This window comes from Dipodomys ordii, unplaced genomic scaffold (genome assembly GCF_000151885.1).
Source record: "Dipodomys ordii isolate 6190 unplaced genomic scaffold, Dord_2.0 Scaffold46, whole genome shotgun sequence".
In the NCBI taxonomy this organism is placed as follows: Eukaryota; Metazoa; Chordata; class Mammalia; order Rodentia; family Heteromyidae; genus Dipodomys; species Dipodomys ordii.
Genome location: NW_012267262.1, coordinates 2,791,777 through 2,818,064, shown reverse-complemented (window position 1 = coordinate 2,818,064; position 26,288 = coordinate 2,791,777). Strand labels below are relative to the sequence as shown.

At 37.4% G+C, this 26,288-nt stretch overlaps 1 protein-coding gene across 2 annotated transcripts in view; it reads right to left on the bottom strand.

The window, feature by feature from the left end:
* Positions 1-26,288, bottom strand: part of Nell1 (neural EGFL like 1) — an 822,774-nt gene that overhangs the window by 34,759 nt on the left and 761,727 nt on the right. Inside the window, exon 15 of one of the 2 annotated variants that reach the window (XM_013019667.1) lies at positions 7,969-8,109. The exons of the other annotated variant lie outside the window; for it this stretch is intronic. Coding sequence (XP_012875121.1) covers positions 7,969-8,109 — 141 coding nt within the window. The remainder of the gene's footprint in view (positions 1-7,968; positions 8,110-26,288) is intronic. 2 annotated transcript variants of the gene reach the window in all.

The following is a 26,288-nucleotide window of genomic DNA, read 5'->3' as shown; positions in this document are numbered from 1 at the left end:
AACTGTGAGTTAAAGTAAATCCTTTTCCCAAGTGGTTTATCTTTGTTAATTTTGCAATAGGACACAAAGTTAACTAATATTTTGCAGCTTAGATGATAGATGCTATGGGTAGTTTGATGTCTTATTAGAATGATTACAGAAATGGCCAATTTTAGTTCCAAAGTTCAAGTAAAAAAACAACATACAGACTTAATCTATCATCCTTTGCTTGCAATGCATTGTGTTCCAATGTCACTGTGAAGTATTACTTACCTGCTCATGAGATTCCCATAATATATCCTTCCTATCTACCATTCATGCTGAACAGATGTAGGCTGATAGATTCGGTGTGGACGTACAGGGGTTAGAGAACAAGAAGGCTTCTCAAAGGTGTGGTTGGACATATTTCTCTTCTAATTTACTATTGAAACTTTATCTCCACTACAAGGCCTTTTCTGGGGGACCTAGAATGTCAGTTTTGCTATATATTGAAAAATATTCTTTATTCTATGTTCTGATAGCACCAATCCCTTCCCATATACATACATTACCTAGGTAGGCTCTTGATCCTTCCAAACTTGATTATGAAATTTGGCCAGTTTGTGCCATGAGACTGAATTCCTTTGATTTATAAAATCATGTTCCCATGCACTCCATAGTGATTCTAGTTTGATCCATAGAGCTATTTAAATCACTCCATAGCCAGGAGGCAACTACCTTTGAAAAGGCCCTTTAATTATAAAGAATTTATAACTTGGCTAAAAAGGAAGTCTAAATTTCTTGGACAATAAATATCAAATAATATCAAGGACGATGGGAACAGAAAAACAAAAACTCCTTTATGCTTGTATAGGTTTTACTATTTGGAAAAAGAAAAAAGCATCTAGTTCTCCAAAATCAGTGTCTACACCTCTGCTTCTTAAATATTTTTACATCGAAGTTCCCTTTTCTGTGAAGATGCTTTCTCTGCCCTACAACTTCTGAACAGAGGAAAATCATATAGTTTGTACCTTTCTTTGTGCAATCTTTTTTACGCAAACTTCTTTCATATTAGAATAATCTGTAAAAGTCACTATTTGGCTGCCATAATATAAAATATAAACCCTTGGTTACTCTTACTCTCTGGTTTAATAACTCAAATGCATACATATTAGCTATAGCTATACATGCTAAACTAATTACTTTTATACTATAGATGATTAATAGATAAATGAAAATAACTTGTTTACTCTCTACCCTCTACCTACTCCTTCCTTGCTCTACTCTGGATTCAAACCACCAGATACTTAGAGAAGGCAATAACATCAGTGCACATGCAGGTGCTATTAAGTAATGTCTAAGCTTAACCCTAACCCTAACTTTAAGTATAACTCCAGCATGTTTGAGATGAGAGAGCAGAAGATAAAAGAATCTCTTATTCAAGACTAGGCTTATAGAGACAAACTCCTGACAAGACTCTTATTTTTAAAAAAAACCCTGCAAAATAATACTTCCCAAAACTATCTACAAATTCAACGCAATACCTATCAAAATTCAAACCTCATTCTTCAAGGAAATAGAAGAGGCAATCCAAAAATTCATATGGAACAATAAAAGACCCCAAATAGCAAAAATGCTCCTCAACGGAAAGAACACTGCTGGAGGAATATCAATACCAAATTTCAAACTCTACTATAAAGCCATAGTAATCAAAACAGCTTGGTACTGGCACAAGACCAGACCTCAGGACCAATGGAATAGAATTGAAAACCCAGAAATGAACCTACAGACCTACAGCCATCTAATCTTCGATAAGGGATCTAAAAAAAAATAGAATGGAAGAAAGACAGCCTCTTCAGTAAATGGTGCTGGCAAAATTGGTTAACTACTTGTAGAAAACTAAAGCTAGATCCTTATATATCACCCTGCACCAGAATCAACTCCAAATGGATCAAAGACCTCCAAGTCAGAGCAGACACTCTGAAAATATGACAGGACAGAATAGGAGAAACTCTAGGTCTCCTTGGCTCAGGCAGAAATTTTCTTAATAGAGAGCCGGAAACACAACAAATCAAAGAAAGGTTGGACAAATGGGATTGCACGAAGTTGCAGAGCTTCTGCATGGCAAAGGACATAGCTAGCAAGATCAATAGAAAGCCCACAGATTGGGAGAAGATCTTCACTAGCCATACAACGGACAAGGGTCTCATATCTAAAATATACCTGGAACTCAAAAAATTAAATCCCCCAACAACAAATCCTCAAAGAAACAACTGCCCAACAAATAAGTGGGCGAAAGACTTAAAGAGAAACCTCTCTGAAGAAGAAAGAAAGATGGCTAATAGACACATGAAGAAATGCTCAATCTCCCTAGCCATAAAAGAAATGCAAATCAAAACAATATTAAGATACCACCTCACCCCAGTTAGAATGGCAAAAATCAAGAACTCTAATAACAACAGATGCTGGAGGGGATGTGGACAGAAGGGAACCTTACTTCATTGTTGGTGGGAATGTAAACTTGTTCAACCACTTTGGAAAGCAGTATGGAGGTTCCTCAAAAGACTTCACATAGAGCTCCCCTATGACCCAGAAATCCCACTTTTGGGCATTTACCCAAATGTTTACAAACAAGACCACACTAAAGCTACCAGCACAACTATGTTTATTGCAGCATTATTTACCATAGCTAAGATCTGGAACCAACCCAGATGCCCCTCAGTAGATGAATGGATCAAGAAAATGTGGTATATATACACAATGGAATTCTATGCCTCCATCAGAAAGAATGACATTGCCCCATTTGTAAGGAAATGGAAAGACTTGGAAAAAATTATATTAAGTGAAGTAAGCCAAGCCCAAAGAAACATAGGTCCCATGGTTTCCCTTCTTTGCAATATCTATTATATGTATGAGTCAAGCAGAAAAGGTCAGATAAGGTGATGTTAGGGAAATGAACCCTAAGATATGTATTTAAATGTTTTTTTCTTTCATGCATTTGTTTCTAATACATTTATAAGATTATTTCTTTTTTGCTTTCTATGCCCCTCCCCCACAGTATAACCCCTGCTTTCACTGTATTTGATGTCGGTATAGTTTGTGGAGGGGAAGAGAAAAACAAGTCGTTTAAATAAGGATACAGGTGGACCCGTTGCAACAATGAGAAGTACAAGTTGTCATGTCGAAAACGAACTTTACAACTTTGGTGGGGGGGAGGATTGGGTGAGAGAGTGGGGGGAGGCTGGGAAGGGATGGGAAGGGTAAACAAAGGAGGAGGCTACAATGCTTGATACGAAATGTACTCATTATCTTGCCCATGTAATTGTAACCCCTCTGTACAGTATTTTCACAATAAAAATATTTTTTAAAAACCCTGCAAAATACTATCTGTCTTCCAAGTGATAGTTATGGATTCCTTCTCCTAGGTTCTACATAATTCTGATCTCCAGGCTTAGCTTAAAAAAAAACAAAACAAAAAAACTTGCTCACAATTTCTGCATTAAAACTGAGAGCCAGGCACTGGTTGCTCAAGTCTGTAATCCTAGCTACTCAGGAGGCTGAGATTTAAGGATCACAGTTCAAAGCCAGCCGAGAGAGAAAAGTCCCCTGTGAGACTCTTATTTCCAATTAACCACTCAAAAGCCAGAAATGGTGCTGTAGCTCAAAGTGGTACAGTGACAGCTTTGAGCACAAAGAGGCTCAGGCATAACACCCAGGCCCTGAGTTTAAGTCCCATGATGGACAAACAACAAACGTGTTCACAATTTCTAAGTTTCTAATTTCTGAGAGCCTGAGAATTGCTGTCACCTTCTGTGACAATTAATTTGCAAATTTTTGTGTATCCCTTTTCCTTGTACTGTAAAGACTTAGAAGCAAATAAGACAGTGGGGAAGAGATAGACAGAGATATAGACATAGAGTTGCTAACTCATAAGTCTCCCAAGTCAGGTCATCTGTCTGCCTCTATGTTAACTAGGGATCCTTATTATTCAATTATATAATTTACTTTGGGGAAAGGTGGCAAACATTAAACACTGATGTTCATAAAATAATAAATGTTATCAAAGTATGTTTCTTTGTGATGTCAACACATGTTGCTTGCAGCAGCTGATGAGATCAATAGAGCAGGTGCTGTTGTCTGCATGTAACAAAAAAAAAAAAACAATTAAAATGCCACAAAGTGAGAGATGGAGACTGCTCTGGAAGCCTGAACTGCCACATTTTAGATTCTAACATTTGCAATTCCCAAACTTGAGTTACATTTTTCAATCACATGATTCTTTTTTTTGGGGGGAGGGTCTGATCGTGGGGCCTGAACTCTGGGCCTGGGCGCTGTCCCTCAGCTCTTCAGCTCAAAGCTAGGGCTCTACCACTTGAGCCACAAGGCCACTTCTGGCTTTTTTCTTTTTGCTTATGTGATGCTGAGGAATCGAACCCAGGGCCTCAGGCATGCAAGGCAAGTGCTCTACCACTGAGCCAACTTCCCAGCCCCCATCACATGATTCTTAATACAACCTTAATTGTTTGTTTATTCTGATGTATTTCCTACTTCCAATGCCACTAAGCTGTGTTATTATAATTCAGGATATTTCAAGTCATAAGTCCCTCAGGAATAGGGATCTTAACATGCCTGCCCCCCATTACCTTCAGAGAAGAGCTAATGCAGTCCTGCTGTGACAGTTCTTTTTTCTGAAGTAAAAGACTCATATGGCTAACACCATATGCCATACTGCACAATTTACAGAACTACTTCTGTCAATCCAAATAGAAACTACAGCTGACCTGGTATGCTTTTGAATGTCTATTCCTTCAGTCATTTGACAAAGATGCATAGAATGCTGACTACTTTTCTTCATTATTCTAGGAGATGTAGGTACAGTAGTGAAGGACAGGCAAGGTCTCTGTTCCCAAAGAATTTGTGAACGTGAAGCAAGAGTTGTTTAAATGCACACTCATGCACAGGAGTTTTGAGAAAAATGGTAAAATGTATATTCAAAAGAATATAGTACTGAAGTGACTGAAGAAAGACAAAGTAATTTTTGAAAAAAAAACATTTGATGTGAGACTTAAAGAATTAAATATGGAAACCACAAGCTGAGTATGAGAGTTTCAGAGTATGAAAAGATCAGCAAGAATAACATACAGGAGGTGAAGCTGAGGGGGAAGCAGGGGCAGTATTACCTAAGTCTGAAGGCCATGTGGAGGGAGAACTTTGTTTTGAATTAAATGAAAAGGTAATTGACATATTACTTTAGACATGACTCATAACAAGAAAGCTGCATGATTGAATGTACATACATGTTGGCCCTGGAGATGCTTCAAACCCAGAGAGTACTGTTCAATACTGACAAAACACTAAGTGATACTCAGATTTCTGTCCATATGAAGCCCATTCAGAAAATGAAAGTGGAAGAAAATTCCTATGAACAATTAACCAAATTAAAAATGCCATACATCCAAACATTTCTACTCCCATTAGAAAATGCTGAGAGTTTTTGTGAAGGACAGGAATCAGCTCAAAGATGAAACAACTGCTTGCATTCCCTGTCTCTGTCTCTCTGTCTCTGTCTGTCTCTGTCTCTGTCTCTGTCTCTCTCTCTCTGTCTCTCTTTCTCTCTCTCTCTCCCTCTCTCTTTCTCACTCTCCTTTTCCCTCAACATAGTAGGCTTTGGTCTTTTCTTATTATTGGATTATTGGTCACATGATGTGACTGCATTTTCTTTTCTTTTTTTCTTTTTTTTTTGGCCAGTCGTGGGGCCTGAACTCTGGGCCTGGGCGCCATCCCTCAGCTCTTCAGCTCAAGGCTACTGCTCTACCACTTGAGCCACAGTACCACTTCCAACTTTTTCTGCTTATGTGGTGCTAAGGAATCCAACCCAGGGCCTCATGTGAGCAAGACAAGCACTTTACCACTGAGCCACCTTCCCAGGCTGCATTTTCTTATTTAGAGAACATCTACTAAGAGAACATCTGCTAAGAGACCTCACTGGAGAGACAGAAGAATAAAGCACATCTCCAGCACACAGTCCAGTTGGAGAGCAAAGAAACTACACTGGGAGACAGTGAAGTTACTACAGCCTATACCAGGGAAAAGGTCCAAGTCAGCAGAATAGATGAGAGATCGCAAAACCCTTCACAGGGCCTGGTGAAACATATTGAATCTAGGGCAGGGAATACAAGCTCATCAGTGAGACATGAAATGCCATTAAGGTCAGAGGGCACAGCATATGCCAAGGCCTAAGAAAGTACAGCACCAGGGCAAGTTCCAGCAGTTATAAAACTGCTTTAATAGGTGATCTCTGATGCACTACCGATCTAAGCATCCTCTGTCCTAATGACATCAAATGTAATTTTTTAAACGTAAGGCTTTATTTTAGCCATCAATGTTAATATTGTCTCTATCACCATTTCTCAATAAAAGCTATTTAATGGTTCATTTTTGTTTTGTTTTAGTGCTGGTACTAGGGCTTGAACTGAGTCTTGTACTCTCCCTTAGCTTTTTGACTCTAGGCTGGAGTTCTACCACTTAAGCCACATTTCCCCTTCTGGACTTTTACTAATTAAAGCTAGCCTAGGGCTAGCTTTAAACCTCAATCATCAGATCTCAGCCTCCTGAGTAATTACAATTACAGGAGGAAGTCACCAGTGCCTGGCCAATTAATGTTTTCTTATCCACATATTTTTTATGAGCTGCACACATGGAAAAATATCTGATAGTATGTAAGGAAAAAAAGTGAAGACCTAGGATAAATGTAAACTTCCCATGAAACTGCAAATCACACACACACACACACACACACACCCTTACCCACACCTACCTACCTCCCACATGTACACAGAGAAATATGGATAGAGTATGGAGCAGAATGAGAAATAAGAAGGAACATTTAAGATAATATCTAACATGCAATCAATTATCAGAATGCTTCTATTAATTAGATACAGGCATGAGGTAAGTATTTTCCAAATAAAAATTTATTTAGAACTACAAAACTGTCATTTGACTGTGGAAGTCCAGCCCAGAGGTCTATGCTTTTAACTGTTATACTACACATAACAGTAATTTAAAGACTATGGTGTACAATTGAAGCCCCATGCCCATTATTCCCCAATTCATCTATGCATTATGGCAACAATGTGGAGAAGTTAGAACAGCACTAACCAGGTCCTGGTAGAAGCTATTATGAAAAGAGTAGTAGGCAATGAGCAGATATCACAGGTTTTCCAAATCATATTTCCACTAATTCAGTAGCCTGAACGTTTGAACTTCTAATCAAAATATTTGCCCTCCAGGTTTCTCAAACATTATGAATTCAGCTGAGCCCACATGACATGAAAGAAGACATTGGGAACAATGACATTTTTGATCAGTTGTTTGGATTTCATCAAACTTGGCAGGTTTGGAAGGTGAATAATTCTATCTGTTAACCTTCCCTGTGTACAGCATTTAACAAGACACAAGCAGAATGGTGATTGGAGGTAACTTTGCAACTGTGTTGCCTATATGCATTTAGTCAAAGGTTGCAGTTTTTAAATACATACCATACCACTGAAACATAACCATATATGTATCTATTATTCTTAGTCTGACATATGCACACACAGGACCAGGAAGTACAATGACTTTTGAAATACAAAAAATGGGGCTGAAACTGAACTTCCAAATTCTGAATTTGGAACTCTTTCCTCTTCTCCACAGCTGCCTCTCACACTGTCAACTATTTCCACAAATCATCTTGGGTGTCCCTAAAAAGATGTAGACATCTATAACATACAGAAGTTAGGCTTTGTCCTGTGACTGCCCCAGTTTCAATTCAAAAGTTCTAACACCAAACACTGCAGAATCCCTGCTTTAATCTCCACATCGTAGAAGGTGGAAATTTAAAAAAAAAATGAATGAATTTATCCCCTGGTTGGTTATATTTTATCACTGACAACTAAGCAGAGTACTGAAGAAGGCTGCCCTTCCTGCCAATGTCCATGCGGGACTGGAGGACTGAAAGCTGCTTACCAATACAGGACTCCCCGGACAGTGAATAAGTCCCATCGTCATGGAAACCGCTTCTGCACTCACAGTGGTACCACCCTGGCAGGTTAACGCAGCGAGAATGGTTGTGGCACTCAATGATTCCCTCTGTACATTCATCAATATCTGCCTCAGAGAAAAACACAAGCCCACCAGGACATTAATGCCTTTTGTCACTAACCCTTCTATAAGCATGCTCATCTCAACATATGAATTATAATGGAAAAGTCACCTAAAATGAAAGCTATAGGAAAAAAAAAATCCCATTTTTTTAACAGAATTTAAACCAATTGAAAGCACTGTTCATAGATGCTTTCTCACATATTGGATGAATGTTGCTCCTAACTGCAAATGCTATGTTTACATCTGACTAACCGAAAACTACATAGAGGGCATGTGGTACCAATTTGTTAATCAGTATATATGACTGTCTCCTAAATTAATTCCAGGCACTACTTTGTATTCTTTGGAGATATTTATGAACAGCTTCGTTCAGGAAACTGTGAATTAAGTACTACTTAGCTGATTTAAAAAATATTGTCTTATATGAAATCAATGTATGCAGGGTGGGTGAAAAACTCAAATAAAAACAAATTAGGAAATCATCAAAACAGAACGTCTGTAAAAATGAACTTAATTGATACATTTCAGATGAAGACACACAAATAGCCAACACATCCATAGAATGAGGGAAAATCATATCAGAACTACATTGACTCCATCTCATTCTGATCAGAATAGCTATTGTTAAGAAAACAAATAACAGCTGGGTGCCAGTGGCTCACACCTGTGTTCCTAGCTACTCAGGAGGCTGAGATCTGAGGATTGTGGTTCAAAGCCAGCCCGGGCAGGAAAGTCTGTGAGAATGTTATCTCCAATTAACCACCAGAAAACCAGAAGTGGTGCTGTGGCTCAAGTGGCAGAGCACTTGCCTTGAGCTGAAGAGCTCAGGGACAGTGCTCAGGTCCAGAGTTCAAGCCCCATGATGGACCAAAAACAAACAAACAAAAAAACAAATAATAACAAATGAGAATGAAGATTCAGAAACAAAGAAACCCTTTCTGTTGGTAGGAATGTAAAGTAACACATCCATTATGGAAACCAGTACCAAGGTTACTTAAAATATCAAGATTAAACAGCCACATCACCTCTAGATATATAATCTAAATACTCAAATTCAGCTAATAGTGAAGACACCTGTGTACATGTGCTTATGGCAACACATAATATGATAGCCAAATTACAGACTCAGCCTAGGTGACTATCAACAGATGATGGTTAAAGAAGAGGCATACACAATAGAATTTTAATACATATACAATGGAAGTGAAATTAAGCCATTTAATAGAAAATGAATTATCATATTAAGTGAAATCAGCCATTCCTACAAAGACAAGTATCCTATATTGTCTTTTACTTGTGGAAGTGAGGAGAACACTAAAAAGAAAAGTACTCAACCCCAAAACGAGGTCCTGGAAACAGAGGGAGGGGGATCTAGTAGGGAATAGAAGTACATTGAATCATACATGGAAATGTCATAATAAATCCCTTCATATGTATGCTTATATAAAATAAAATGTTGTAATATAAGAGACTTGGTCGTTTAGCTATACCTGTATGGAAAGAGAGGAGAAGAACTTGGAAGTAATTAACTTAACAAATGAGTACTCATATTTTAACACTGATTGCTAAACAAATTACCAAAGCGCCAGCAAATCAAAGCAGGCTGCCCCTTTGGCAAAGGTACAGGTAAAAGGGCATGACTGAAGGCTGCTCATCCACAAAGGTCTTTCCTGACAATGAGTCCCTTACAAAGCTTCTCCTAACTTTATGTCATAGATGAATTCTTTTTCTTGGAATATCTTAAACATCTCATGCTCTAGGGAACACAGTTGAGGAGCTACTTTTCTAATTCATTTGAAACTGCTGGTTGACTGACTACTAGTAAGTTAATCAAAGACCTTCATCCTGTATTCATTCCTAATGAAAATAAGTCCCCTGGGCTTTGCACTTTCTTGTGAAATTCCTTCCTGTACAATTTAGGTTTAGTGCATAGATATTCCAGGCCCAGAGTCTTCTCTGTGAGCTAAACTTGGCTGCTGATTCCATCACAGAAAGAATACTTGTTGACTGCTATGCCGGGGTCAGCCCATTCATATAGAATTTACCCCCACCCCTGGCATGTACTGAGGAATTGGAATATAATGATTCCAGGCTAGGAATCTTCTGGTTCTCCTGGGAATATATGAATTATAGAATCTATAAATACAAAATTTTCTAACATAAAACATGATGAGTAAAATGCACTCTGGGAATCACATTGAATAGAAACCTGATGTGGGGATTAACTCAGGGACAATCTGCTACTATTGGTTCTATTATCCTGACAAGGCCTAAATTGAACATTGAGTGGTGGATATAGTTTGCAGTTCTACACTGCTGTCTCATGACATGCCAGCCAAGGAAAGAGGAAAGGCCTAGATACGATCCTGTCAACTCTAGCTTTGCCTTTTATCACTAAAGCTCATCTCCGTGTTCAGTCCATAGAGTCTTTTCACAGCTAGCATCTTTTAAGCTCTTAAATGCCATCTGTCCTTAGGAACTGGTGATTCCATGGTATCTCTAGGTATTACAGTTATCCTGTGTGTGCATTTATTATAAATCCCCAACAATTATACAGATTTCCACTTTTTCAAGTTTTAATAGGTATGAGTTCTTTAAAACATGGGCTGGGTCATTAAAATGTTCAGAAATTGAAGTGAGGTATGATGGAGGACTGTGGTTCAGCCAGGAGATGGCTGACTCCAGGTGACAGAATCAGTCAGCTCTTTTTTTAAAAAATACAGGCAGCAAGAGGCACAACCCAACCAGAGGACTGATTTTTCAGAAATGACTTATCTATATGTGAGGCTGAAAGATAACTCTTTCTAATGGAATAGCAACGAATTTTACTTCTGACATTGACATCTCTCAGAGAAGTAGTGGTGATCTCCACAAATATGATATCTCACATTTAGGTTGCCTACAGGATTATAAGTAACATCTAGCCATAGTTAGTGTTTGACCAAAAAGTAGGAGATATAAAAGCAAAGGCATCTCAAGTAAAGCTTGGTTATTAAGTCAAAACTTATCTTGCTTCAGAAAAAATCCTAGTTTATACATGTAATTCTTCACTCTTAAAACAATCCTGCTCTGGGAGAAAGTAAGGGAAGGGAAGACACCGTACTAAAGGTCATGTACTCATTACCTGATTCATATAATTATAATCCCAGTGTACACCTTTATATTAACAATAAAGCAAATAATAAAAATAAATACATAAAAACAAATACCTGAAAAAATATATCCCACTTTGGAGGATAAATTCTCTATTGTCTTAAAAATTGTCTCTCTGTTGTAAATTCTTAGGAAATTTCTAGACAGAGGAAGTATGGTAAGTGTAATGCAAATACTTTCTCAATTCTCCAAATTAAGTGATAAGACTAATAAGAGTTCTCATAATCCAGCAGGGCATAAATAATCTGTGCAGCACTGGGGATTTATAGCCAGTGAAGACAGTCTGACAGTTATACATCTGCCCCTTCCCCAGAGACTCCAGGACGGTTCTAGCTTCCATTGGAAATGAGAAAAGGAGTCAATTTCTCCTTTGCACCCATGAGGCTCTTCCCATAGCAGATTCTGGGAACTCACTGTGAATAACTAGGACTCATCATATACTGGTACCTGGTAGTAAGGGCCTATCTCTGTTCTATTTGAAAGATCTACAAAGCAGATAATGCATTTTCCATGTGACCACTGCACACAGGAGGCCCTCAGACTTTTACCGTGTTCATAAAGTTGGCTATGTTTTTCTATGTAATCACAACCGTACAAATCCAAACACAGAAAACACTTAGAGGTTTTTTCAGCAATACATTGGAGAATTTACAAATTATACATGATGGATTCTCCCTAAATTGGGACATGGCTGCCTTTGTCCTCAGGGATTTGTTTCTCCCAGTCAGCACTTGCTACTGGCAAACAAACAAGACAGATATTGTAGGAATAAGGTTCCTGCTAGTTCACTCCCAAATTCGACTCTTATCCGAGGAATTCTGATAAATCATAGTGCAGCCTGGCTGCACTTCATACGAAGTCTGCCATCCCAAAAGAAATAAACAGAAAGTGCTTTATCTCCCTATATTTAATTTTAGAATTTTGTTTAAATTTCAATGCAATCTATCATAGACATAAAATGTAACAAAGAACTAAAAACATGATAGGGGATTCTAGAGAGTGGAACCAATAGCATTAATTTCTATTATCTTATTTTCCAAGTATCCGCTATATGATAACATTATTGACGAAGTCACATGCTGAACCATGGTAAAATCTGGTCCAAGACTCACTGAGCCCAAGTCTACCTTTATCCCTACTCTATTATATCATCATATTGGTAAATCATGAAAGATTACTTGTACAAAGATAATGCATTTATTCAGCTTGATAAATAAATTTGAGGTAAATATCAATTAGTTTTGCATTATGGTGAATATTTCCACGATTGCTGAAATCCCATAATTCACAATTAAGGAAAAGAGATGTACATACTTTCTTCAACTTCATCTAATGTAACTACTCCAGATACCCACTGCCATTAATTTAGTACTTCTGCATATATTTCTTGCTCCAGCCAAGATATTTTCTTTTGTGTCCAGCCCTCAAATGCAAGTTTCCAAAGAATAGGGACAGCATCTTATTAAGATTTGTATCCTTAGTAATTTAGTGATAAGCAATAACAATGTGCCAAGGGAAACTCACAGGTTTGAGTGAATAGAAAAATAAATGGACCAGTGGGTACATGAAAGGAATAATGAACAAGAGTTGCAATGGAGATTCACAATAACAAGGTGTCCTGGCCCTGGAAAATGACAACATAAAATGCCAATTTATTAAACTAATGAATGGGGTTAATTCAGTATTTGTTTACTGCTTAAGAGACCTGTTGTTTCTATTTAATGCTTTTACTTTTAATCTTAGAAAGTTTTAATGGGGCGAAATGACAAAGACAGGTATAATTGCCCTTATTGGACAGTCTTGCCTGTACCATAAGATATTTTTCTTTTAAAATAACAATGAGAAACAGATGAAGACCCAAGGGTTTTCATAAGATATGTCTTAAAATTTCGTAGAATTCTATAAAGAATGCCGAATGCATTATATACTAAGAGCCATTTGCAGACAAATAGTGTGGTTCTTGTAAAATCCTGGTCTCCTATGTTAAATCTCCTTTCTATTTGAAAATTTATATAATCAGTAATGGTTCTCAAGATTATTTCTTCTTTTTCTTTTCTTTTCACTACTTTCTCATCTTCCTTTTTCTCTTCCTCCTCCTCTTCCCTTCCTTATTAATCTATTTCTCTATCTGGCTGACTGACTGCCTGACTATCTGTGTCTCTCTTTCATTCTCTCCCCCCAAAGGAGAGCCCTATAATAGCTGAATCATGGAGGTCACCCTCAGAACTCAAAGCTGTTACAAAGTGATAATTTTAATATTAACTAGTTGAAGTTCACAATAAACTAGTGGCTTAATTTCCAGTCAGATGACACCTCTAAAAGTTTGCAGTGAGGTGTCACAAAAAATTACTTTGTGTTTTTTCTTTCAATAAAAATTTATAAGTAGCAAACATATTTCCCATTGTGAAATAGAGATGAAAAGTAAAGTCTCTAACTTTTAGACAAAGAATCTTTCAGGAGCAACTGCAATATAAAAAGATGAGCTATGACTGAAATGTGGATTCAAAGTTGGAAGCCAGTTGCTTATACCTTTAGTCCTAAATATTGAGAAGCCTGAGATCTGAGGGTCAAGGTTCAAAACCAGCCTGAGCAGGAAAGTCCATGAGACTCTTCTCTCCAATTAATCATCAACAAATCTACTTGAGCTGTGGCTCAAGTGGTAGAGCACTAGCATTTAGCAAAATATGCTCAGGGACAGCACCCAGACCCTAAATTCAAGCTCCAGGATCAGCACTATCCAAGGTGTTAGAAAATATGTAATATAAATTCATGAATGTGGTTCTCTCTTTTTTGGGTGGAGGGGCTTTTTTTGGTCTAAGAACAATACTTAAACTCTGTGTCTGACACTTTTGCTCATTAGCTAGAATTCTACCAACTGATCCATTCCTCCAACACACTATTCCTGAAAATTTGACAATGTTACAATTGTCCCAAGATCCATATGTATTTAAGATCTAGAAATCACCATTTACTTCCAACTAGTTCTCAGGTTACAAGGTGTATTGAGTTTTCAGGGGGTATTTGGAGAATCCATTTGTTCTGTGTTTAGAAATGAACAGAACTTAAAAGTCTAGCTTACCTACACATTAACTTATCATTTGTTTTTTCCATCTGTATGTTGAAGAAAATAAAATCAAACTTCATAAGATGGCTACGCACAAAAGACTTTTAGTAAAACATAAAGTTTCTTCTAAATAATAGCTTTGGGTAAATAATAATGTTAAATAAGTAGAAGATAGACTAGGTATTGCAAATAAGGGAAACCATGGGACCTATGTTTCTTTGGGCCTGGCTTACTTCACTTAATATAATTTTTTCCAAGTCTTTCCATTTCCTAACAAATGGGGCAATGTCATTCTTTCTGATGGAGGCATAGAATTCCATTGTGTATATTTACCACATTTTCTTGATCCATTCATCTACTGAGGGGCATCTGGGTTGCTTCCATATCTTAGCTATGTATTCTTAAAACTACAAAAACAAATTCAACTTGTAACTGAATTGTAATTCAATTCAAAAATTAAAATTATAACCAGGAAACCATTTGGGGATAAGAGATTATTTCTGGACTTCAAACACATTCAGATGGACTTGGCATAATTGTAAAATGTTCAGGAATAGTATCTGTGAATTTATTCTTCATATCTTTTATTCTTTTGAATCCTTCATCCTTTTATGGTTTTATATATATATATATATATATTAACATATATTTTATTGTAAAGATACTGCACAGAGGGGTTACAATTATATGAGCAAGGTAATGAGTACATTTACTATCTAGCATTGTTACTGCTACCTTTGTTTTTCTCTTACTACCCCTTTCTTCCCCACCTCCCTAACTCCTCCCTCCCCCCCCAAAGTTGTAAAGTTTGTTTTCAACATAGTGTCTTGTACATCTTGTTGTTACAATGGGTCAACCTGTATCCTTATTTCAGCATTTTGTTATTTTCCTTCCCCTCAAACATTCCTCAGAAGTTTATGTTTGAATGTTGAATGCTTATCATCTGATGATGCTATTTGGGAGATGGTGGAAAATTTGGTAAGCTAGGCCTAGACAGAAGAAGCATGTGAAAAGGGTGGTTCATTTGAACACCTCTGGACCTCCCCTCTCCTCTCTCCTTTCTATCATCTATTTTCCCTTACCACATGGTTCTGACATCCATGATACTTTTGCCCAAGTCCATGGGAACAAGCAGCCATGGACTGAACCACCTGAAATTGGTCAATAAATGAGTTGTTTTCTCAGGTATTTGGGCCAGCCACAGATACACGAGAGTAACTATTACAGCAAGTTAATACCAGATAGGTAGGGTCACTGATTCAAATAAATCTGGTCCTATGGTATTTAAGCTTCTGGAACTGGTTCCTAGGAAAAGTGGAAGAGTTTGAAGTCAAAGGCTGCTGAAAGTTTAAAATGCTATAAGCAAAGATCATTAGTGATTAGGAACTCAAAGGACACAATATCAAGAGGAATATCTACAATGAAAGCTAGGTTCATGAGGTTCACATTAGAATGAGGACTAAGGCAAAGAGGAAAGACTGAGAATTCATTCCTGTGAGATACTGGCAAATAATCTGCGTACATTTTGTCCAGATCCTGAGATTTTTGGTGAAGCTGAGTTTCAAAGTGACAGGCTAATTACCAAGCACTCATTCTGTCCCTTGTGTTTTAGAGACTGCTTCCAGTCAAGTATATTGTGAAAATCCACAGGGGAATACAACAATAGAAAAGAAACAAAAAAAAAAACTTAAAAAAAAGGAAATTGGTCAGAAAAGTCAGTATCAAGCTGGTGCTAAGACAAGTTTTCTGAAGAGATTACAAAGCTACCATTAGCCAACGGTTTTGCATAAAGACAAAAGGAAAGACACACTGAGGACATCACAGTTATTAGTTAGACTCACCATAGCTTGAAGAGTATAAATGTGTACACTTCACTTGAAAGATTTTCCTTTGAGATGGCAGAGACACTGACACCTGCTATGTGCATTCCTGCACACAGAAGGTATATTCCTGCCTAGAAAGTTGTATACTCAGGATTTGTTTTATTGTGCATATTCACCCAGGCATTCAGAGGACACAGTAGTTTGGTCCAAGGGGACCTAGCTACTGCTTGAACTAATGGCAGACACAGAAGTCTTCATTCAATATCTGACAGGTGTATGCACGATGCTGCAATGACAACCCCAGAGTGTTGTGGATGACCAGAATGTGGAACATCTGCTGAGCAAAGTCATAGGAAATGACTGGAGCTGGTCCAAGAGGAAAGTCACATGGGTTTCCAATAGCAAGGCCCTAGAAACAGGGCTGAGCAACCCAATTGGAGCGCACATCATAACATCATCTGTATTAGCAGTTAGACCCTGATCGCATTTGCCCTGCTAGATTTGGTCTTTCTTTGAACTCATGTGTCCTTTCTATGCCTCCCAGTCCCATCTTTGGGAATGGGAATATTTATTTTGTGGCATTGTGTATTGGATGTATGTGAATTGATTTTTATTTTTATAGTAACTGAGATTGCCTCAGATCTACAAATAAAACAAAAGCAATAAGAAAATAAGAAATTATCTTCAGCACCAATCACAGGTTATTCAGCTGTCTATAGAAATACAAAAAATTGTCTGCTGAGCCTCAGAGTCCACGTGAAAATGTACAAAGCAGAAAACACTTTGTAGTTAGATATGCCTGCGTTTAAATGCTGTTTAAACTCAGGTATATCTAACTACATCACTCTGAGCAAGTTATTTATTTTTTCTTGGGCTTTGGTCTCCTTGGTACTTACATGAGGATAATATTACCTGGCTCATAATGTTTCTTTAAGGGTTGAGTGAGATCAATGTAAAGCGATGGCCAAGCAGACATCCATTAGTCTGGTAACTAATATTGTTCTCTAAATTACAGTCCTGACATGGCCAGTGAAAAACTGTGTGTCCATACCAAGACAGACAATCTGAGTCCTCAGTTTTCCCTTTCTCACATGAAAAATGAAAGAACTGTGCTACTGTGCATTTGAGACTTCTTTCTAGCCTGAAATTCCTACAGGAAGTGATATCTCAGCTTAGGCTGATGCCTTCATTTACTATTGGTCAACTGAATGACCAGTAGGTTTAAGTGTACCTTAGTTCTTCATTATCCACAGTGCAATTTTTAAACAAGTGTTGTCTCTGCTTCACAAACAAGGCTTCAGTAAGGTATGAGCAAGCTGCAAATAGCCAATTAATTTCTACTCAAAATGTATGGTAATATTGTTACTGTTATTTTCTAAGTGCTGATTAATAACTAGTTTTGATGCATTAAACTAAAAGCAACCTGCTGTCAATAATGGGTTCAAGTGCATTGGTGATATGGTTGCTGGCTCTTTGTAAATCTCTTTCGTTATTGATGTTTCACAAGCTAATCAGTTTATTCTTGGCTGGGCACTTTTATCTCTGATGCTTTTCTTTTTGATTATGTTTTCTCTAAAATTAGTACATTTTTTCCCATAAAGAATCTATGTATTGGAGATTCTTCTTCTGGCACAATTTCCAAATATTCTTGCTATTCATTTTTCTACATCTGCTTCCAACATTGTGTGCTTCTGTTGCTTATTCTCACAGACCTGAATGAGTGCAAGAGCCACTCTGGCTAGTCTTTCTGTTATTTCCATCTGCTACCTAGCAACAACAGGTAAATCATCACCCAAACAAATCACTTAAGAGAGATTTAATTAAAATACTCTAGCTTTTCTACCACTTGAAAACAAATTCTATTTGCATTAAGTCACATTTTAAGGCAACATTTTCATCCTTTTATTTGCATAAAAATTGAAGATTGAACAATGAATACTTTTTAAAAACCCACTACTGTGTAGAGTCTTAGATTTCTAAGAATATTCTCTTATTCATACAAGGCAAATTTCCTTACATGAACCTCTGTACATTCTTGCAGTGTAGCCATATAGAAGTTGAACCAGTATGAACACTGAAGTTTCACAAATCATCGAAGTAAGTTTTCTATACACTCTAAGCCTGAAAATTCTATGATGATAAGGTTTTTCTTTTTTTTCCTGATTCTCTAGTCATTACCATGATCCTTATTATAACTATCTCCTACTAGACATCCAAACCATTTAAAAAAATGACCCGCCTTTCACCATTTTATTTTTATTTGTTAAAATTCTTCAGCCTCAAACCTTTTGGTTTGGTGGAATCGCCATATCTTTCCTATCTAACTCCATTTCATGCTTCCCAACCTGCAAAAGATTGGTTTTGACTTGAAATCCAAACACAAATTTTAATTCCACCACAAAGCTCTCTTTCTTTTCTCTATATTTTTACAGTATTGATAGCTCTACAACCCCATTTAACTCTGACACTCATTTTGTTTTAGAAGATTCTGTCTCCTGCTGTAACTTTTTCTTCCTGAAAAGAAAGTATTTCTGAAGTTCTGCTTCTTAATAATTTACCATGTGTCAGGTCCTTTGACAAGTGCTTTATACTCCCTACTCTATTTGATCTTCAGAATGGTTCCGAGATAATTTGAATTTCCTCCTTTTGCAGAAAATGGGTGTTTATGCATTGAATGATAAAGCCATGGCAAAATTTTGGGGCAGTTCTAAAGTGAGGATTTAAACCAAGGTCTATGATTGCTATATATGTATACCAACCATCACTTTACATTCAGCCTTCTGAGCATTTGGGGGAAAAGAAGAAACTTGTCTTTAATAGGCACCCGTGACTAACTCACTTTAATCCTAAAGTGAATTAACTCATTGTTATCAGGTTTGCAGGTGGAAGAACTGAGTGAGTTAAGCCAATGCTATTCCTAGGTATATAAACAAACAGGATCAAGTGACTCAAACTAAGAAAAAAATGGCAATAGAAACCAAGCTTACTCTTACACAGACACTGGAGTTATTAGAACTTTAAAGAGATTATGGCTTACAGACTTAGAATACAAGCATACTCAAGTAAATAGTGAACAAAATTCTAATGTCAAACAAAACAAAATAATAGAGGTCGGATTTATCATCCCATCTGAAAAAAAGCTAAAGACAAATAAAACTAACACACTTGAAAAAAATAGTTTTCAAGATACTGGCAATTAGGGAACAAATGAGAGTGAGTCCTAAAAAACATGAAACAGGAATTTGCGATTGTCCTGGTTGCCTGATGAAAAGAGTACCTGTTTGCGGCGCATGAAAGAGGATCCTGAGAGATACTATGCAACAGGAGGAGAAAGCTGGCAGGATGGGAAGACTAAAGCGGCTATTGTATGCTGGGCAGAATGCTATACAAAAGAAAGGTGCACCAACAGAGAACTTTAATGACCTGCAGAGACTACCATTCAAGTATTCAGTGCTAAAGAAAACTAGGCTGATCCAATTACAAAGCTGATGGAAGAACACCAGAATAGCTGAGAAGTAACAGTTCCTGGTGTTCAGACATGAGGCAAAGAGTGCAGTCTTCTTCATGTTGGAGGAGAAAAAATATCTCATACTCAATTGAGTAATATTGGATAGAGCACACTGAGGTGTCTCACCTCAATAGTGAAGAATGATTTATTTGAGTACTTAACTGTTAAGAAAATGTTCAAACCAGTTGCAAAGGTGACACATGAATACTGCATATATCTGTAAATGAAAACACATTGGCTCAAAAATGAAAAAGAAAGAATGAGAAAAGAAAGGAAGAAAGAAAGAACAAAGAACAAAAGAAAAAGAAAGCAAGATAGAGGAGGTGGAGGGAGAGAAAGGAGGGAGGGAGGAAGGACGAGAGGAAGAGAGGAAGGAAGGAAGGAAGGAAGGAAGGAAGGAAGGAAGGAAGGAAGGAAGGAAGGAAAAAAGGAAGGAAAGAAGGAAGGAAGGAAGAGCTAAAGACTCTAGACATGACGTGATCTGTGTTAGCAGAATTAAAACTGCTTCAATATCTCCATATGTTCATCACCATATTTATCTTGCTGTAAACAAAAATATCTTCATGTGGTCCTGGTGGCTTAGGCTAAAATTGTCCTAAAGCTATCAAAAATATAAATTCTTTCCAACAGTATTGACATAAATTTATAATCGGCTTTAATCACTTTCATTTGCAGAATCCTGAAGTAAACTTGCTTGGGTTGTAGCTAACCCTAGAGCAAGAGATAAAATGGGTTCTACTTAGGATTTGTAAAACAGAATTGCAGAGGCAAAGCTACCTAAGAACTGTTAGAAGGGCAACATTATAATGGTGAGTTTGTTCAAAGAAGTAATGAGAATACTACTACACCAGTGAATTGTGAGATGGAGGTACTAGCTCTAGAATGCATGCTGATTTGGCAATGTGTAGCTTTGTCTGGAATGCTTCAAAATCTAAAGGGCATCTGTCACATCTATTCTCCTCTTACTATCAGGCCAAAGTTCTCAACCTATATCCATTTTTGTCAAGAAGCCAAATAGAGCCAGGCACTATGTCTCATATTTCTAAAATCCTAGCAATTGGGAGGCTGAGATTGAAAGGATATGTTTTCATATATATATATATATATATATATATATATAGTTATAGTTATAGTTATAGTTATAGTTATAGTTATAGTTATAGTTATAGTTATATATTATTATACCTTTAAACTGTTGTACAAAGGGATTTCAGATTAAAATGTCAATTTATGGGTAAAATTCATCTTGATCAATGTCACCCCTTCCATTTGAAACAAACTGACATAAAACATTTGTGAAATCCCATTTCAATTATTCAAAAGGTAGGCCCGATAGTATTATACCTATTATCCAGCTATCAAGAAGTCAAACTAGGTACATCATGGTCCAGGCCTGCCTGGAAGAATAGAAACACCTAATTTGCAAAATAACTAAAGCCAAAAGGACCACGGTATGGCTAAAGTGGCAGAATGTCAGCCTCAAATTCAGGAGCTAAATTTTAATCCCAATACCATTAAAAAGGCCAAATGGTGGTAGCTCATGACTGTAATTCTAGCTATTCAGAAGCTAAGATCAGAGGATCACAGTTCAAAAGCTAGCCCAGGCAAGAAAGTTCATGAGACTCTTATCTCCAGTTAATCCCAAAAAATGCTAGAGGTGAAGCAATGGTTCAAGTGGTACACCTGGATTTCAAGCCCTAAGACTAGTACATGCCATGAGTGCCCCCCCCTCACCAGAAACAGAGAGAAGGGGGGAGAGAGAGGGGGAGGGAGAGAGGGAGAGAGGAAGAAAGAGAAAGAAAGAAAAAGAGAAAGAGAGAGAGAAAAAGAGAAAGAGGGGATTAAAATGGTCTTATTATGACTTCATGAATTACATGAATTAACTATAAAAGAAACCATAGAGAATTTTTTTATTGTGAAAATACTGTACAGAGGGGTCACAATTACATGGGCAAGGTAATGAGTGCATTTCTTATCAAGCATTGTTGCCTCCTCATTTGTTTCCCCTTCCCATCCCTTCCCATCTCTCCCCTCACCCAGTGGCCCCCTCCCCCTCCCACACCAAAGTTGTAAAGTTCGTTTTTCCACATAACGTCTTGTACATCTCATTGTTGCAATGGGTCCACCTGTATTCCTATTTAAACATTTTGCTTTTTCCCTTCCCCTCCATAAATTATACCAACATCAAATACAGTGAAAACAGCAGTTATACCGTGGGGAAGGGACATGACATATAAAGCAAAAAGAAATCATCTTATAAATATGTTAGAAACAATCACAAGAAAGAAAAAACATTTGAGTCCTTATCTTGGTGTTCATTTCGCCTAACATCAACTTCTCTGACCTTTTCTGTTTGCCTCAGACATATACTAGTTAGCTCCCCTATGCCCCAGCAATCCCACTTTTGGGCATTTACCCAAATGTTTACAAACAAGACCACACTAAAGTACCAGCACAACTATGTTTATTGCAGCATTATTTACCATAGCTAAGATATGGAACCAACCCAGATGCCCCTCAGTAGAGAGTGGATCAAGAAAATGTGGTATACATACACAATGGAATTCTATGCCTCCATCAGAAAGAATGACATTGCCCCATTTGTTAGGAAATGGAAAGGCTTGGAAAAAATTATATTAAGTGAATAAGCCAGGCCCAAAGAAACATAGGTCCCATGGTTTCCTATAGAGAATTTTTTGAAATATAAAGTAAGTAACACCAGGTATCTTTCTTCCACATAGACAATTGCCAGGTAAAGATCTGCCCAAGAGGGAATTTTGAAATTCTGGTGTGTTTAAGGAGTGTGACTTCCAGGAAAGGGCTCAAGGGTAAAATTCAATCACCATTTGCTGGTAGCTTCACAGTACAAACACATTCCTCACTGTCCAGCTCGGAAGAAGGAAACTACTATCCACCTTGTTTGGCTCCCTCCACTTCCACATTCTGAATAATACACCCTCCCACTCTTTATAGTAGGACAATTTGGGTCCACATACATTAATCCCTAATCTCAGGATACTTGGGGCTATATTCCAACTTCAGGAACTCAATCACTCATGGTTAAAATTAGTGATTCTAAAAAGTTTATCATCAAGCTGACAGCATTAATACTAGCAGAGATCATATTGTAAAATAATTACCAAGTCCTTAGGTACTGGATGAGAAATTATTGGGGCAAACTCAGAAATATGCAAACCCCAAAAACTTGAATTTGAGCTCTTATATTTTTAAGCCCCAGGACCAGAAAAAAAAAAGAATCCTTGAGCAAGACAACAACAAAACAATTCTGGATTATGCTTTATTTTCTTACTTAAAAGAGGATATTGAGTTGGTGTTTAATTTAGCCAGAGAAATGCTAAACATATCCCTTTAAGTCAGGTCCATGTTTTTTACATGAAGACTTTCAACCATTTTGCATTATTCATCATAGAAGTATTTATGCAGACATGATAAATAAGATAATTTGCCTCCAAATAAACAGTAGCTTCTGTCCTCTCTGAAAAATGAAAAATTTAAGTCAGTTCTTTCACGAGCTTTACCTTATTTCTGTCACCCTTGAAGTGCATCCAGAGAAAATCCTTTTATGTTGTGGACTGGTAGACAGTAATCATCATAATGAAAAAGTCATGTCGAGAAAAAAATATAAGACTATCAAGTTCACAAAGTTTGTACTTTCTGCTTATGGGAGAATAAATAACATTATCTCCTTTTTGGAGAAGAAATTCAGAGATGATTTCATAGAGTACCAGAGTTAAAGATTTCCAAAAAGCATTTATGCCATCTGTGTGGGTGTACCCCTACATTATCCCAGATATACCTGGCTTGAAAACATTTTTGTAGGGCTGGCATAGCTCTGAGTGGATCCTAAACCAGGGCTGGCTTCCCTGGGTCAGTATGAGTTTCTCAGATTGGAAAGTTTAGAGTGAGGAACAAGTAACTGCATGTGGGATTGAAGGTACTGCATCACTTCTTGATGAATGTTTATAAACATATATATTGGAAACACAATAGGTAAGTAAAGAGAACAGATTTGTGAGAGGCTAGATTAGAGGAGAGAGGAATCACTCTTAAATGGATTTGAGGATTATGCTATTGCCTGTAGCCATTTGTTCGATGACCTTTTGCATGTTCTGAAGAAACAAGAACTCCTTTCAATTATATGGGCTAATCATTGTAATATTGGTGATGACTAAGAATATCTAAACTCCAGACATACTGAGAATTCATTGAATCATAGAGGAATACAGTAACTTTTTTCTTTCTTTTCTGTGTAAGTATTGGAGCTCAAACTTAAGGCTTGTGTTTTCTCCTTAGCTTTTTTGTTCAAAGTGATGATTTACTCTTGATTGACACCTCCACCTTTGGTTGGATATTTGAAGGTAAGAGTCTCATGGATTTATTTGTCTGTCCAGGCTAGCCTTGACCCAGATCTCTGTCTTTTGTACTCAAGATTGGGATTAAAGGTGTGAACCACCTGTGCCCAGCTGAGAAATAAAATTTTATATCCTCTGAAGTGAAGGCCATATATTCCAAATGGCAGGTAATGTAAATGAACATTGAGAGAGAACATGTCCTGCCCAAGAAAATCAGCTATAACGGAGCTACAAGAAATGTCATGATGTTTGTTGAGATTCCAGTGAACTTCCATACATCATCCAGTTGATGGCAAAATAGCTAAATCTTGCTATAAGCTTGTTTGAGTTTATATTTTATTTATTTATTTTGCTAGGACTGGTGCTGTTCCTGAGCCTCTTTGTGCTCAAGGCTAGTGCTCTACCACTTAAGCCATGGTGCCACTTCCAGATTTTCCTGAGTAGTTTATTGGAGATAAGATTCTCACAGGACTTGCTTGCCCCAGCTGGCTTGGAACCATGATTCTCAGATTTCAGTCTCCTGAGTAGCTAGGTTTATGGAGGTGAGCCACCAGAACCAGGCTTGATTTTATTTTTTGAGACAACACTTAAACCAATCATACTATGTACAGCATCTAAAATATGTTTTCATTGAACTCGAGTTCAATCATCACATTTTCACATGGGGAAAATTGAGACCTAATGCAAAAATTGATTTGTCTAAGGTTTCTAGCTAGTTGGACAAATACATAATGTTCCATGCATCATTTCACTAGCAGTTTATAAAAGAACAATGCCAACTGGTTAGACATGCTTAAAAACAGTGTATGTGTATAATGTCTTGTGCTGTGCATACAGGAATTCATCACCTATGATGTGCTCAGGGACTTTGCTAAATGCTGAAATTATAAATGTGGACCTATTGTGTTCTATGGCTATTAAAGGAACCTGGCTGCACCGGTTTAATCCTCATGGCAATACTGGGAAGTAGAATGTATTGATCTCATTTTCTAGATTAGAAAACTAAGAGGGTATGTCAGATTTTCAAGATAATACATGATAGAACTGGATTCAAGTCTAGATCCTTCTATTGGCAAACACTGTTTCTCTACTGTAAAATGTTGCCTCTTCCCCCCCCCCCATCTTCTTTAAAATTGAAAAGTAAGCACACAGACTCTGGCTTTGTGAACCTTGTACTGAGGGAAGCAGACACAGAAACAAATACTTTTCTGAGGGATGCTCAGGTCCAATGTTACTGAGAAACTACAGGACTGCTGGGAAGATACCAGGAAGCTACTCTGTAGCTCAGTAGAGCTTTAGTTGTTTCCCTCTCAAACTGGAGTGAACCAAATTTTGTGTGTCAATTTGTTCCTTGTGATCTCCAGACAATGATCAAAGTCAGATTATGTACTCCCTGAGAGGGTCTTTTTGATGTGAAATACTGTGTTATGAAAGCTTAACCATAATAGTGACTGCATCTTTTAGGGTTGGTGCAGCTCTAAGAAGTAGAGATTTAGTGCAGCATAATCAATGTACTTTTACATTCAGGATTTGGTTTGATCCTCACATCCCTAATGTGAATTGAGCACCTCAGGGTTCAAATTCTCTTTCAAGCATGATGTGACTGAGGCCCTCAGAGCAAATTGCTGAAGGTGAAGAAGCCCAGACAAGTTCTTCTTTGAGCTGTATGTTCTTTGCAGCCTAATATACTACTTACTGGAGAATTTAAGGTGGAAAGAAAAGGAAGTTACTGGCAAGAAATAAAAAGGTCCCTTACAACAGGTATAGTGTCTCAAGCCTGTAACCCTAACTATCTGGGATGTAGAAATCAGGGGACACAGGTTCAGGTTCCATTCAAAGACAGCTGAGACATAAAAATTTGAGAGACTCCATTTCAACCAATGGCAGGGTTAGAGTGGTATGTACTTCTCACCCCTAGCAAAGTGGTGAAGTGCAAAGTAGTGGGATCAGAGCCTAGTACATCAGGGCACACAAAGAGAACTTATCTAGAAAACGACCAAGGCAAAAAGGGGCTGGAGTTATGGCTCAAGTGGTAGAGTACTTGCTTAGTAAGCATCAGACACTACGTTCAACCACACTAAGACCAAAGAACAAAAAATGTAGCACTAAGATAATTCATTACTTATTGCAGTAGGACTTGAATTCTTTTGGCTGAGCTTTTGTCCTGTGTCTTTCAGTATTTTGGGTAAGATTTTCAAAGATAGACTTTCAGAAGGAAGTCAAGATTTAGTAGCCATAACAAATCCATAGTTTTTAAAAAA